General features: G+C 30.0%; 1 protein-coding gene across 1 annotated transcript; it reads left to right on the forward strand.

Moving 5' to 3' along the window:
* The first annotated feature begins 43 nt into the window (after positions 1 to 43).
* On the forward strand, positions 44 to 15,439 carry LOC128386308 (uncharacterized). The gene is made up of 6 exons (XM_053345326.1): positions 44 to 866; positions 1,118 to 1,321; positions 6,502 to 6,835; positions 8,750 to 9,218; positions 12,032 to 12,413; positions 13,431 to 15,439. The coding sequence occupies exons 1-6, from the start codon at positions 653 to 655 to the stop codon at positions 15,110 to 15,112; spliced, it is 3,285 nt and encodes a 1,094-aa protein (XP_053201301.1). The 5' UTR covers positions 44 to 652; the 3' UTR covers positions 15,113 to 15,439.
* Positions 15,440 to 15,823: the final 384 nt, after the last annotated feature.

Genomic DNA, 15,823 nt, shown 5'->3' on the forward strand with positions numbered 1-15,823 from the left:
AAACTGAATCAACCAAAAAAAGGTTTCAGTTGAAAGAGTCAAAAGCAAAGAGTTGTAAGTTCATTGAGATATTAATTCAGTTGATGATCAGATAGAGGAGAGTAAAGTTGATCCAAATTGCTGAACAATTTACTAATTTAATCGAGTTAATTGAAGAGTTTCTATTGATTTTTTGATTTTGTATCGGCAACAATTAGTTTTTTTGTTTCATGTGTCTACAAAGTGATTGTGTTTTGCTTGGTAATCAAAGTGATTAGTTAATTGTTAGAGATCATAGTTTCTGCTGTGTTTTATTTTCTGTTCAAAGTAAAATCATCATGAGATTAACTGATTATCAATATAATCATTTACATAATCATCATCAATTTAATCATCATTTATTGTCTTTCATTGATTATAATTTGAATCCAATGAATGTGCCTAACATTTTGATTACATAGATAAGATTGTAAACAACAATTTATAAATTGTTGATGATACACAAATTGATTTTAATAACCTTTAAAGTATTTGCTTCAAGTGATTTAACTTAATATTAGTCTTTATATCGGATTATATTGGTTAGCTAATTGTTTCAAGTGTATTTTGTTTCGTGCCTAAATTAACAATTGAAACTCTTAAAGTTAATGATATTAATTGTTACAAGGAAAAAATGAAAAGACAATCATTAATGACCAATGGTCGTCCAATTGTTGGTAATGGTGGTGATTTATTATCTGGTTACCATACAATTCAACCTTCAACCTACAATCACACCTTTACCTATGGATCATCTTATGCCCGTGCTCGTGATGCGGCCGTTTTAGCGACCTCATTACATTGGAATCGTGACATTAAATCAATGGTCAACAGATCACCTTCATCAGGTAATATTGGTCATCATCACCATCACAATCATCAACCTCACCATTTAGCACCGATACAACCACAGCCCCAACAACTACAACAACAACACCAGTCCATCATCTTCTTAATCAACCAAATGCACTTCCGCCTCCAACCACCATCTCTCACCAGCATCAACCCCACCACCACCACCATCACCAGCAATCACAACAGCAACCACATCCATCTCATCATCTTCATCATTATCAACTGAATGGTGATCTCATTCCAGGTATAAATAAAACCCTTTCACCGGACAATCCAATGATACGAACCATTGGTCAACACTATTATCCAGAGGGTGGTTGGGGTTGGATCATTTCCGTTTGCTCATCCCTTTGCTATTTTATCACTGCTTCTCTATTTCCGGCTCACAGTTTCCTCATCCTCGATATAATGAGAACCTTCAAACCAGATGAAGGTATTTTAGCTGCAGGTAAGTCTGAAAACCTACACAATTATCATCACTCAAAGTCCCCACTTAAAATCAACAAGAAACGAGCAAGTTGATTAGAATTTTTCAATTGTTTCGATTTCAATTATCTCGATTTTTTAATTAACTTTTCACTTTCAAACTGATTTGCATCTCATCTCATTTTCATGATAATTCATCACACACACACAACATTTTCATCCTTATTGTTTTACTGAATTGATGATGAGATTACTATTATTATAATATAATGATGATAATTTTTGTTTTTCGTTGAAACAAAATGATTATTGTTGTTCATTGATTGTCACAGTCTACAGATTAATTGTGATCAATTTGTCCTACATTTTGATTGTCATGATGATGATAATGATTACAAATGGTTAATTTTTTAAAGCAACAGTTTGTTTGATTGAGTATCATGAATTGAAACCCCCTGAAAACCTCAACAACTGATGAAGAGGAAAAGAAAAATATTCTTTCGTCAAACTCAGACTTATCTCAGAATTGATTATTTTGATGTGTCACCAAAATTTCACCAGGGATCAGTTTCAAATGGAACAGTTTTTTTTTCATCAACATTTCATGATGTATCTTCTTCTCACTTGATGATTGATTGAAAATGAACTGAATTCAGTGTGAAAATTTGTACTAAAAATATAAATCACAAAGTATCATGAATATAATAAGATAAATGAGATTAAATATAAGAAAAAAAAAATCTGAGAAAATTTTCCAATCTCTTTATTTTTAATCATTTCTATTGATTTCTTGATGAAAGTTCATTTAATTAGCTGAATTCAATTGAACTCACCTGTTTGAGTAATCTTGGAATATCCTTTTTTTGTTGTTCTGTAAAATTTATATTAACAAAAAGTTCATGAGAATATATTAATCAGAGCAAATTCAATCAGAAATCTTGCGAAAATTTTGTCAACAAAGATTTTCATCATTTATCTTACTAATCTCACCTTTGAACTGAATCCCCTTGGAACTGAATCTTAATCTGAACAAAAAGGAGCAGTTGAGTTGGAAACTCTATCTATTGAAATACCTTTTACATAAGTTCATGGTGATGAAATTCATGTTAATATCTTTTACCATGATAAAGGTGATGATGGTAAACATTTTCGAGGAAAATTCTTTAAGCATGGAAAATGAGACGAAAAAAGAAATATTCTAATAACAATTTTTGAGGTCTTTCTCTTTTGGACATCAATCAAACTGAACTTTCTTTGAGTTTTATGAATGAACAATTTCAATTCCATCCTGATGATAACATGGCAGAAATTCACAACTTTTCTCCTTTTCTAGTTTTGGTGACAAAAAAATGGTCTGAAAAGCAAAAAGTTCAATTTATCTTGACCATTATTTATTTTTCGCCATAAAAAGGACTGACCATCATGTTTATATTAGATGATGATGAAAAGATGATAATGATAATGATGATCATGTAAAGGATAAAAGTGGTCAGACTGATGATCTGATGAGAAAAGAAACGATAAAAATGAATAAAGTTTCAGAATTGAAGTAAATAATTTTCACCATGGAAATTGAATAATACAAAAGGTTCCAGGTTAATCTTATTTAAACATGGAATATACTTTTATTATCAACAAAGATACTTTGTTTACATCTTGATTGATCATCTTCATGAGACATCTCTGAGCTGAATTCATGTCACCCAAAACATGGGATGAAAAAAAAATCGATACTCAATATGATATTTGTTTCTCTAATTTTCTCATCACAATCAATCAGAATATAAATCACTTTCAACTTTTCTTGGCTCAATTATTGATTTGATCATCTAATTGCTACACTTTACATTGATAACTCTCATCAACTGATTAACTTGATTATCTTTAGATTCTTGGTTCCATCAATTGTGTCATATTTACTTTTCATCTTTCATCATCATATTGATACTTTCCAGTAAGTTGTAACTTGAAATTCATGAGGATATTAATCATCTGATTCTTGATTGAAATAAAATCAGTTGAATGATGAAATGAGAATCATGATATTAATTTATATGAATTGAGCGTCTTTCTTATGGTCACTTCTGGTCATTTCTCATCATCATCATCTTCATCTGAGTTTATTTACCATGAACCTAGAAAAGGGTCAAGACTAGAAAGTAACCAATGGCCAATATTATTATTACAGTTATGATAACAGTTATTAAATATTATCATCATGAAAAAGGTTCATAACCTGATGATAATCACCATCATCATCATCATGTTTATGATGATGAAAAATTGTGAACCAATTTATTAACAATAATAAAACCAATGGTATGCAAAAAGTTCATGAAAGTTCAGGTAATGATTAACAATTGAGACAGTTGATTTATCAGCAAAAAACATGATGAAATAATTTACACATGATAAATATAGATATTTTCATGGTTGAGGAAACTCAATTGAAATCAATGGAGGAGATACAATTGTATCACAATTTATTATTATCATGAAGGAAAAAAGTTTTGCATGAGTTTGAATATATATTGAAATTCTGGTTCCATTAAAAGTTGAAAAATTATTTCGTTTTTTTTTCATCACCAATACCCAAAGTTTATTCAAATAAATTTGTATCTACTGAATGAATTGATAAAAGTCAAATTAACTGGATAAATGTTTAAACTTGAAGTTAATTCATCATGAACAAGATATTATTATTTCCAAGTCGATTCTCAACTCGAAAATGATATATTAAAGTCTATGGTAATAACAGATTCTGTATCAGTAAGTTAAGATGGCGAAAGAAGATACAGAATGAGAGAGAGAGAGAGAGAAAATAAAATGATGTTATCTCCAATGTCTACTGTTCAATCTTCCCTTCGTGATGATGATCATCTTCCGCCTCCTCATCCTCATCTTTTTCTTACATTGCCTTCATCTTAATGCATTATCTTCATCATGTAACAAACTTACAATTCACTACTCTGTGTAGCCCATAGGCAAAAGCTTTAACAGTTAACTTGATTGAAGGTCAATGCCTTTTACCATTGATTATTTTACTTACACTGTATCATCATTATCTCCATCATCATCATCATCATCATCATCTCCATTATCATCCTTTGGTCTATGAACATCGTACACAATGAATGCATGTTTTTATATTACACTATTTTTCCCCATGTAGTTTTCATGTAACCAGAATAGAGAAGGATGAAAAAATTACTATTCACTGAAAACTTCATCTTCTTTTTTTGCTTCCTTTTTCTATTCTCTCATCATCATCATCATCATCATCTTCTTTTCACTATCCTTTTCTTTATTTCTTGATTATTGAAAAATGATGGTGATGATAACCTGAACATTTCCATGAACAATCAGCATCTCTATTAGTTATTAGAGAAAAGGGGAAAAAATTCCTATGATATTTTAGTAGACGAAAAAAACGCCTACGAGTTTGAACAATTTCGAGCTGTTAATTTAGTTGAATTGACTTGTGATCAGTTAATTAGTTTTTCCAATTTAACAATTTAGGTCAAAAATGATCAAATATAAATAATTAGTTTGATGGTTAACAATTAAAAATTGGGAAAACTTTTATTGACTATATCATCAAAGATATTAATAGTTATGATTTATTTGGAATAGTTAATCATTTTTTTTCATTAACTGGATTAAATTATTTGTCATCGGTGATTATTTATCAATCCTATTAACGGATTACCTTGTTATTTTCATTTTTTCATGAGCTTTTTCTAGATTAAATCATATGAATTGGATGATATTGTGTAGGTGTATCATCATGAAACTATTGTTATTTCAGCATCATGGTAATTATATTCAACTTTTCCCAACCGGAAGTTTACAATTCACATGGGTTTTTATTGTGGATATGAAGTTACTTAGGAATTATGAAAAAAAAGTTCTTGAAAATGTGAATTTAATAGAAACGATTAATGAGAAAATTAATAGAAATTGAGTTTTCCTGAAATAAGTTTTGTCGAAAACTTTTTTTTGATATTTTTTTCCTCTTCTATTCTAGCATCGTTTAAATTGTAATTGATTAACATTCATTGTAGATAAATTGATCAAACAAATTAACAGTTAACTATGAAAAAAAAGATAAAAGAAGATAAAAACTCTTGAGTCTGACGATTGAACTTTTCAATTTCATGGTTAACTGATGAATGGTAACCAGTTCATGGTCCATAGATTCATCATCCGGAACATTTTTGGTGCTTTTTTAAATTGTTCCTAATCAATATTAGAGAGAGAGAGAGAGAGAGAGAGAGAGAAAAGAAAGAGAAATTATCATCAACATGGAAACATTATCATGAGGAAAGATGAAAATGGAATCCTGAAAATTGCCTCAAGCTATTTAACAACTTCCGTAAACATTGTAACCCTTGAAACGGCGCGAAAGATTTTAATTGATAAACAATTTCCACCCAATTTTTCATGATGCTGTCAAACTTTCAACTGAATCATTAGTTTTTCTCACTTCAAATGAACATTATTTTTTCATGATCATCATGATGCTCAAATAAAAGATGAATTTTTTTCATCATTTACAATAAAATCTTCTGATTGTTGGAATATTTTTGTTTTGTATTTCGATTCCTTTATGTATCGTAAATATAATAATTATTATTTTCTCTTTGATTAATTAGCTCAGTTAATGGATTTTTCATTCATTTTATCTTGAGATGATATAATTATCATGATTATGTATAAATTCTGAGATGAATAATTATAGTTATCAAATTGACTGTTTATCTTTCAACAATTAGTGTTTACCTATGATAATCTGTCAAGTGTTCGCGGGGTGGGATGAGGGTTGTTACGTGGGAGGAAGATGAGATTTTCCACCTCAAATTGTTACAAAAGTAACTCGATCTTTTCATATTCATCTCATGAAAAAATTCTGAGTTCTGAGGGAATAGTAATATATACCTTTCATGGTAAAGAAAACAAGCAAAACCTTTTGGATAACAAATCTGAAAAGTAAGAACGTAAATTTCATCATGATAATTACTCATATTTCTCGAGACTATTATAAATCTAATCGCAACAATTGAATTTAATCTGATAATTTACACCCACTGGAATATCATGATAATCAATTAACCTTTTCAGGATTTTTCCTCATTATCTTAATTTGATTGACTTTTTTTTCTAATGGAATTATTTTTGTTTGATTTTTTCCCTTTTTCTTAGTTTTAATCGGAGCTTTTTCAACTATGGTCACTCTTATATTTTCACCGGTCATCATTGCCCTTTGCCGTCGTAAGAGTATCAGGTTAACCGCTGTTGTCGGTGGCCTGGTTACCGCTCTTGGTTGTCTATTCACTTCATTTGCCACCCAATTTCATCAGCTGCTAATCTCTTATGGGATTTTCATTGGAATCGGTGTGTCCATGTTAAGAGATACTTCTGTGATAATGATTGGTCAGTATTTTAAAAAGCGAAGAGAATTCGTGGAAATTTTCGTTAGCACGGGAAACGGCCTTGGAATCGCATTGATGCCGATCTTTCTTTCTTTTTGTATAAGGTAAGCCCATTAATCGCTCTCGATTCTATAAATTTTCAATAATAATATGAATGACTGATTGATTGAACTTCTCAATCGAATACGAATAATATTAATAACAATATAATTTCTTTCTAAATGTCAATGACATCGATGTGTCAACATTATCAGAATTCATTCATTTGTATCGTTGTCTTTGTCCATGAGTAAATGTTATTATAATATTTGTCTATGGAAGTTACTTCCGTTTCCGAATGTAGTATCGTGACAATTTTTATAAATCTTGATTTGAGATGAAAAGGAAGAAGAAAAATTTTCTCAAAAACAAAGAGATAATTTCAGAAAGTTGTGAATGTTCATCATGGTGATAGCTCGAAGTGAATGGAAAAATATTCGATATTCATCTTTCTTATTTTCTTCCTAAGAAAATGTCATAATGAATCGAGAAAGAGAGAGATAGAGAGAGGGAAAAGAAACAAGAGTTTCCGTTTCAAGGATCATTATTATTTCTGCAGCTCCGAGAATATCATGTCAACCATGATGATGATTATTTCCAGGAAAAGATATAAAAGAAAACGATAATTTTATCAAGGAAAATTCTGATGAACACTCTGAGTATTTCCTTCATCAATTGGCGATGAAACTTTCACAACAACAACAACAAAAAAGCGAACCCAAAGAAATCAGTTGATTGTCCCTTGATTTATGGTTTTAATTGTTATGTGCAATTGCTAATTTATTGTTAATAATCGTAATTAATTGTCATTTATTTTGGTTAAATTTTCCTCTAGTGTTCAACCCAATTGATAATAGTCACAATTAGAGAGCAAGAGGAAACTAATTTACTTCTCAAGATCCTGTAACAATTTAGATTACATTCTGAGAGATTTAATCATAATCAATTAAATCTTCATAAAGATTTGATCTAATTATCGTTAATAGTTGATCATGATGATAACAATAATATTATTTCATGTGTCTGGGTTAGATAAACATTGAAACGATAATATTAATAAAAGAAAACTCTAATTCATGTCAATTCAATTCAATGAATATCTACAATTCTGATCATCAGTCAACTAACCACAGCAATTTATTTACTTCCTGTTTATCATCATCATGATGGTCATCTTCATCTTCATCTTCCTCATCATCGTCTCTATCATCTTCATCTTATTATTATCTCTTGTATCTAAACACATAGAGAAATGTTGATTAACTAAAATCAATTTAGATTATGTTAACATCAATTGATTAATATTAACAATCAGTTGTCTATGTGTATCATTTTTATTGATTGTTGTGATTAATATTAATTGTCATCATTGTGAATTTGTTTAATTGTACACGAAAATTTTGTCAATTGTGATTATAATGGAAGTTGATTGATTAATCTAATGTATTAATAATATTTATGATCAGTAAACAACAATCAGTTTATATTATTGTTGATTATCATTTTCGTAATCAAGTTTATTAACTTTCTCACAATAATTAAGAGTAATTTTCACAATTAAGTCTAAATTTAGGTCAATTGTTTTATTTTAACTTAATCATCAATAGTTGAATCAATTGATTGTTATCAGAATGATATTATTTTTTTTCTGATTGTTTCATAAACTCATCATTTTTTCATGTCTGATTATTTCAAGAATTTACAATCAACCGTTTTAAGGTTAAATTGTAAGCAATCAAAAGGTAAAATGCTAATTGTTGGAAAGTGAAAAGACAGTTAAATTTAATTGTGGAATAAAAAATTTTGTCAATTGAAAGTTTTTTTTGGCAATTAATCAATTCTCACAATCAATATTTTAGTGATTCAACAATTTGTATCTAAATCGAGAAGTTTAATCAATAACCAAGAAGAGTACGAAATGGGATGACAATCAATTTTAATTGTTCGAATTGTTTTTTCTTCTTCTTCTTGTTCAACAGGTCACAAAGTTGGCGAACGGGCTTCCAATCATTGGCCTTAGTCGCTTTCATCAATTTTTTCATCGGCGTTTTATATCGTCCAGCATCACTTTACCATCCCCAGCGTCGGGCAATTTTACACCTTAAAAGTTTACAAAAGAAAACTCGACATAACCATCATCGCGAATCAGCGGCCACTATTGCCGCTATTAACGCGACCAACAATATAATCAACAATTTCAATAACAATAAGATACAGAAAAATGGTTCTCATAACAACAATGGTCATCCACAAGTTACTAACGGTCCATCTCATGTTAACCATGCTAATGGTGGCCCAGGATCGCATACAAATTCAGTTCATGGTCAAAGTTCCCATGGTAAATCTGTTTACTTTGATTTTACAATTCTAAAGTCAAAAACAATTAGAATCTTATTATCTGGAACTTGTATCTCATCTTTCGGTCTTTGGGCTCCAATTTTCTTACTGGTAAGTTTATTAATCTATCAGCTGATTAGTCCATTAATCTGTAAATGAGGTTTTAAGTGGGAAAGAAAAAGACATGATTACATCTCGAATTTACACCAGAATCTACTTAGAACTTGTTCTAAAACTTAACAGAAAACAGAAATAAGATTTATCCAAGAGATTTATATTCTCTCTCTCTCTCTCTCTCTCTCTCTCTCTCTCTCTCTCTCTCTCTCTCTCTCTCTACACTTCGCTAACTCCCAGTCTCCATTTTTACTCTCTTAACCAAAATTTTCCATCAAAATCATCATCATCATGAAAGGAAAACTATTTACCTTCATGGGTGTGGAATAGATAAAAGGTGAGATTCTGAGATTCATGTGGGAGTAGAAATGAGAGATGATGGAAAAAGAAACAAATAAAAAACATGATAACAGAAAATCACTCAATTTAAATTGTTCAATCTTCTAATCGATAAAAATTGAAGGATAAAACTCAGAGTATTCAGAGATGAATCAAGATTATATTTAGAATTTAAAATTTATTAGAAAACAATCAAATGAGCAGAAAATTAAACACAACAATAATTTAAACCACTCTTAATGTAATTGTCATCAATTTAAATTTAATTTTGGGCTTGCAATTGACAAATCACTTCAAAACTAAATTAGATTAACATGATCAATACAAATGATGATCATTCTTAATCCTAAGTGGATTATCAATGAAACAATTTAATCTCAATTTATTGTTGACCATTTATTTTGATGATCCAATTCATGGAAATACATTTGAAATTTCAATTGAATTTATTGTATCAACATGATGATAATGATGATGACATACTCGATACAACAACTTGATCCTCTTCCGTTTCCTCCCTTGCTCTCACTCTCAATGTTTACATCATTTTCATTTTAAACTATTGATATTAATTGAATATTATCATTCAATTGATACTCAAGATCTAATTGAGTTTTTCAAATGAATTCATTGGGAATGAATCAATTCAGTTATTACCATGAAACAAACTTTCCCTTTTATCTCATCTGATTAATATTGAACAATCAACTGATTGTATATGTAATTGTTTCACTCGAATTGAAAGTTTCCAATTTAATCAGATTATTAAATCAATAATATTTATCCGATTGATTTCAATGTCTTTCAATCGGATTTTCATTTGTTCAATTTGCTGGATCATCAAATTGATTGTAAACTTGATTAAAAGTTAATTATATTCGCAATTTAATAATTGTTATCCAACCAGTAAGAACCTTTTAACTAAATCAGTAAGTGTTAATTGTTTTAAATTGTATTTACAATTTTCACGCTCAATTTGGTTAGTTAAACAACTTACAGTTAATTTTTGCTATTGATTGTTGATCAAATTTAGTTATCCAGTTACACAGATTTTAAATTGTTACGATAATTGTAAGGATTTGAAAGCAAATCAATGTTTCACCTAATTGATTAATCGACTAATTCATTACAATTGAACAATCAACTTTCTAATTGGAAAGTAACATTAAATTGTTCAATTGATTATAAATTAAATCACTCAACCTTAACTAACTCTGTGATCAATTTTAAACAATTGGACATCAAGAGACAACAATTAAGGATCTCAATCAAAAGTATTACATATTAACAAGGATAAAAATTGATTATCGATAAATTGTTTCCAACTAAAATGATTAATTAATTATCCATTGATTGGCAATATGTATTACAATTTGATCGTTGATTTAATTAGACGGTTAAATCAATAATCAATAAGTTAAATTGTGATTTAAGTCAAGAGACCGATTGAAAGAAATGAATCAAATTAAATTGCAAAAACAAAACTAATTTAATGTTATGATTAATTTATTGTAAAGTTGACACACTTCCTGTCATTAATTAATTATCTTTGAAAAGGATTAACAAAATGATAATCAGCTTAATCATGATTAAAGATTAACGTATTATTATTTAATTGATTTTCTGTCAATTTAAAAACTTTTAATTATCCAACTAATAAGTTATTCATTGATTATGATTATGAGCGTGTTTTAATTGCTCTACTGATTAAGTTAAATTAAATCAATCATTTAACTGTAACCAAATTGTGAAAGTAAAGGTTCATCTTCAACAATTAAATCAATCAACAATCAACTAATAGTTTAGATTACTTTTTATTGCTGCTTTCTAACTCGTTAATCATTATGATAAAAGCAAATTAAATCAGTTGATCAACCAAATTGCTCTGTAAGACAATCAACAAACTTTGATTATCAACAATTAAATCAAATCAAACAACGAAAACAAATCAAATACTATATCTCATCAACCTTTTCAATTTGATTATCAACAATTAAAACAATTAACCTTCAATCAATTGTCTAAGGGTTTCCAAAATCCAGCCTTTTACATGATTAACTAAATCAATTCACTTTCAATCATTGATTGATTAAACTAATCACAATTAAGACGATGATGATTTTCATATATTGTCAAAATAACTTTTTCCATATCTTAATTAACCATAATTAGTTAATAACTAATGATGATGATGGCAATGAATTAGCTTTCATTAGGGTTAACTAATCATGATGCTGTTAATTAGGTGAAGATGATGAAACTTAATTATTGTTGATTAAGATGAACTTTGATTCTGTTGATTGTATTAGAAGATTGAAGTGAAATTATAATATCTCATCATCAACGTAATCCTAATTAACTTTAATCATTAAATTGGGTAAATTTTATTATTCTAATTTGAATAATTTACCAAGTAGACAAAAGTAATTAGTTGATAAAATTGTTTTCCCTTTGATTGTTCATCCAAATAGGCTTATCATGGTGAGAAAGCGGGAATGGCCTATTCGGCTCTTTTGGGTCTACAAACGTTTCTTGGCCTTGGAATCGTTCTTGGTACCGTTGCTTTTGGACTGATTGTGGTAAAAAATAGCGTCGACTGTATGATCGCCCGTCAATATTTGTGTCAAGCTTCATCTCTGATGATAAGTGCGTCTCTTTTAGCGTTTTCAGCGCTCGATGATTACTCAGGTTATCTGCTTTTCGTTTGGATTTATGGTTTCTTTCTTGGTGGTTACATGTACTCATTGAAAATGTACGTTTATGAAAAGGTTCGAGCTCGAAACTTTAATCGAGCCTGGAGTTTTGTCCAATGTGTCCAAGCAGTGCCCATTATGGTCGGTGTACCAATAACAGGTAACTATTATACATGAAAATGAAGACAAATCAACTTGAAACAATCCAATTTTTTTTGTCTATCCCACTTTCCATTATAAAGGATTAAGATATTACACAAAAAAAGACAATTAGACTCAAGTAAATGTATTATTATTATCTTATAATGTAATAATATGATAAATTGAAAGGATAATAGATTAATGTAATAAATGGTAATGTGTATTAGTAGAGTTAATTGTAGATGATGATGATGAGAATAATGATCTAAATCAACTAGAAGAAGGCGGAAAAAAAATATCAGAGAAAATGAATTGAAAGAAAGTGAATGGAAACATATTAGTGGATAAAAGGATAAAACTGTTTGAGGTTAAATCAGATTGATTTCGGAAACAATAAATACTACATTGGGAAAAGATCATGAAAGAAACGAAACAAATCATTGTGAATCATTTTTCTCATATCAAATAGCAAAGAAATAGGAATAAAAGAAAAAAGAAAAGAAAATCAGTTGAATGATGATAATGATGATGATCATCATGATCATCATGATAGTAGAGATGATAGACTTACCTAAATCCATGTTAACAGTTTGATGTTTTACTTTCAATCGTCTAATATGTACATTGACCTGATAATAACTGTACCGTTATATTTGTGATGATGATGTTGTTCAGGGAAAAGGAAAGATGAATAAACTGCTCAACAAGAGATGAACAATTCTGATTCATGGTGATTACGATGTTCTTACTTTTTCAATTCCATGCAAATGTCTACGTTAACAGAGAGTTACTTTAGATTTTATCGTAAATTCAATTGTTATATAAGTTGAACATTGATTTCCATTCACTGAATTAATATATTAACTATAAAAGAAAAGCTAAATTTCACCTTTACATTTATTGTATTCAGTAAATGATAGTAATATTTTCAATCATATTGATTCGTAGCTTTGAAACTTTTCCTTGATTATTTTTGGAACTTTTTTTCTTGGAATCGGATTATTAATTTGAACAATCAATTGATTCTTATTATCAGGTTTCATCTCTGAGTATTATGGTAACAAATCAGGATTCTTTTTATCATCTTTTTGTACTGCTTTTGGTTCGTTAACTTTATTCCTAATCGATGGGTCCAAACGTTCATATGATGATAGTAAACATAAGATATCGAGTTTATCACCTGAACGAACCTATGGTTTTACTACATCGGGAATGGCCTTGGATAATTATGAGACGAGTCCAGTTCCTTATGGTATACCTGAGGGCAGGGTTTTCATTGACCCTCTTGTTTTCACGAGTCGACCTTTGATTCCTGGTCCAAATGGGACTGACAATTTGGCTCAGGTCAATTTCACTGCTCTGAAAGCTTTATCAGCAGCGGCTGCAGCGGCCGCGGCATCTTCATCATCGTCCAGTCATCATCATCACCATCATCATGTTTCTCATCCAAGTTTATTGGGTCAAGTTGGTTCCAATCATCCAACTAACGGTGAATCTTGTGGTGAACTTTATTCATCAGTTAATCAGCATTCGTGTGGACCAAATAATATTTTCAATTCATCGGGTTTAACCAATAATAGTGGACAAAATTCATCCTCACCAAGTACCATTACAACAACGACAACAACAGCGGCAGCCGCGGCTGCAGCAAGTGCCGAGTTAACTTGTATCTCTGAGGAAGTTTTCATGGAAAATTTAATCGATGATTATTGTCAAGCTGATTGTATTCACCCAAATTCGGAAGAAAAATATTTAATGTTATCCGAAATCAATAAGTCTCATAATCACCATCATCTAAATCAGATGAATGAATCAACTCACAATAATTTATCATCTTTTGGTAAACACTCAACGGAAACTAATGTGACACCGGGTAAATCGATTCTCAATAGATTCAATTTGACACCTTTATTAACCGGTGACATGGATCTATTTGAGAACAGTTATCCTTCCCGAGGTGGAATGAAATTTCATCCAGTCCAAAGACGAGCCTCTCTTCCAATAATAAGTAATACCGCTAGTTCGGCATATCTAAGTGATCTTAACTGTCACCGTCATAACGGTGAAGGTTCAACTACAACCGACGAAGGGTTAACAAACAAATTGGCAGCAATGGAAGGCGATATTGAAGGTTTTCTTGGCGATCTTCTTAATCGTAAATTATCATCTTCGACCATGGTCACTTCAGAAAACGGTATAAACGATTGTTGTTCAATTGCCAATAACAATAATGGCGGATTACGATGGCGATCTGCCAGTGAATCAACGGGATATATTGGAGATGAAGGTGGTTCAGATGATTCCAATTCTGATCAGGATCGATTAGTAAATCGTTGTTCAGGTTGCCTTAGATTCGTTCAACATAATCATGGTCATCAAGGGATCGCCATCAATGATGGTGGTGATCAAATTGATTCTCCGTTGATTGTGAAAAATCATCAACACCAATCGATTAGCCAAGAAAATCATCAAGTTCGACAATCATTTAATCAACCAGAGACAATTAATTCAGTCTCACAATCTTCATCACAACCTCTTCCCTCACCAATCACAGAATCAACGCCAGAATTATTTACAGAGACGAAACTATCAGAGACTAAATCAACAATAGAAAGTCCAACAATTAAACATAATTTAATCACCGATGAGAAAGAAATTAATGATTATGATAATATTAATCATTCTAAAAGATTCAACGAGGAATCGGTCAAAGACTGAATGACCTTTGGTGACATGATGAAAGAGGAAAACAAATTGTTAATTCTTAATCCGATTATGTAGTAAAAATTGTTAATTGTTTTCGATTTTTTTTCTACTTTTCTATTCTCAATGTTTTTCCGTTAATCGATTCATCGATTGGAAAAAAAAGTTCTTAATTATCGCCATTAATTTACCATCATCATCATCAGTGTTTTCTAATTAATGTTTAATCCGATTGTTTAATTGAAATTGATGTTAACAACATCGACAATCAACAAACAAGAAAAAGTGATTAAGTAAAAAAAGATTTAATTATCTTGGAAATTGTCTTCGTAATGTCCTAAATCGATTTGTTTCATTTTCTTTTTTTACACTTTCATGATAATTTCTTTTCCCTGAAAATCATTATCTGATCATCTTTGTTAATTGTCAAACTTTTCTAATTGTAAGTAATCAATTTCCAATAATCAATTCGTAATTGCGAATGAGAGAGAGAGGAACGAAATTTTTTTCTCTCCAAAATTCCAACTTTTCATTTCATTTTGTTCATATTGAATATCCACAAGAATATATATTTCTCTTGGTGAAAACTCACTGACACAATGAACTTTTCTTATTGTATAAAGGAAAAGGAAATGGATTCCCAACAATTGATCATTTCATTTTCCATCCAAAATCCTTCCACATCTACAGTGTATCTTTCAAGAAATTTGAAATGAAATTAAATCT

This window comes from Panonychus citri, unplaced genomic scaffold, assembly GCF_014898815.1.
Source record: "Panonychus citri isolate SS breed McGregor unplaced genomic scaffold, ASM1489881v1 Contig00068, whole genome shotgun sequence".
Taxonomy (NCBI): Eukaryota; Metazoa; Arthropoda; class Arachnida; order Trombidiformes; family Tetranychidae; genus Panonychus; species Panonychus citri.

Excerpts from the sequence above, each read along its gene's own strand:
- LOC128386308 (XM_053345326.1), top strand. The coding sequence starts at position 653 with ATGAAAAGACAATCATTAATGACCAATGGTCGTCCAATTGTTGGTAAT. Across the intron at positions 867-1,117 it reads CAACAGATCACCTTCATCAG|GTATAAATAAAACCCTTTCA; the intron begins GTAATATTGGTC and ends ATCTCATTCCAG. Across the intron at positions 9,219-12,031 it reads GGGCTCCAATTTTCTTACTG|GCTTATCATGGTGAGAAAGC; the intron begins GTAAGTTTATTA and ends TCATCCAAATAG.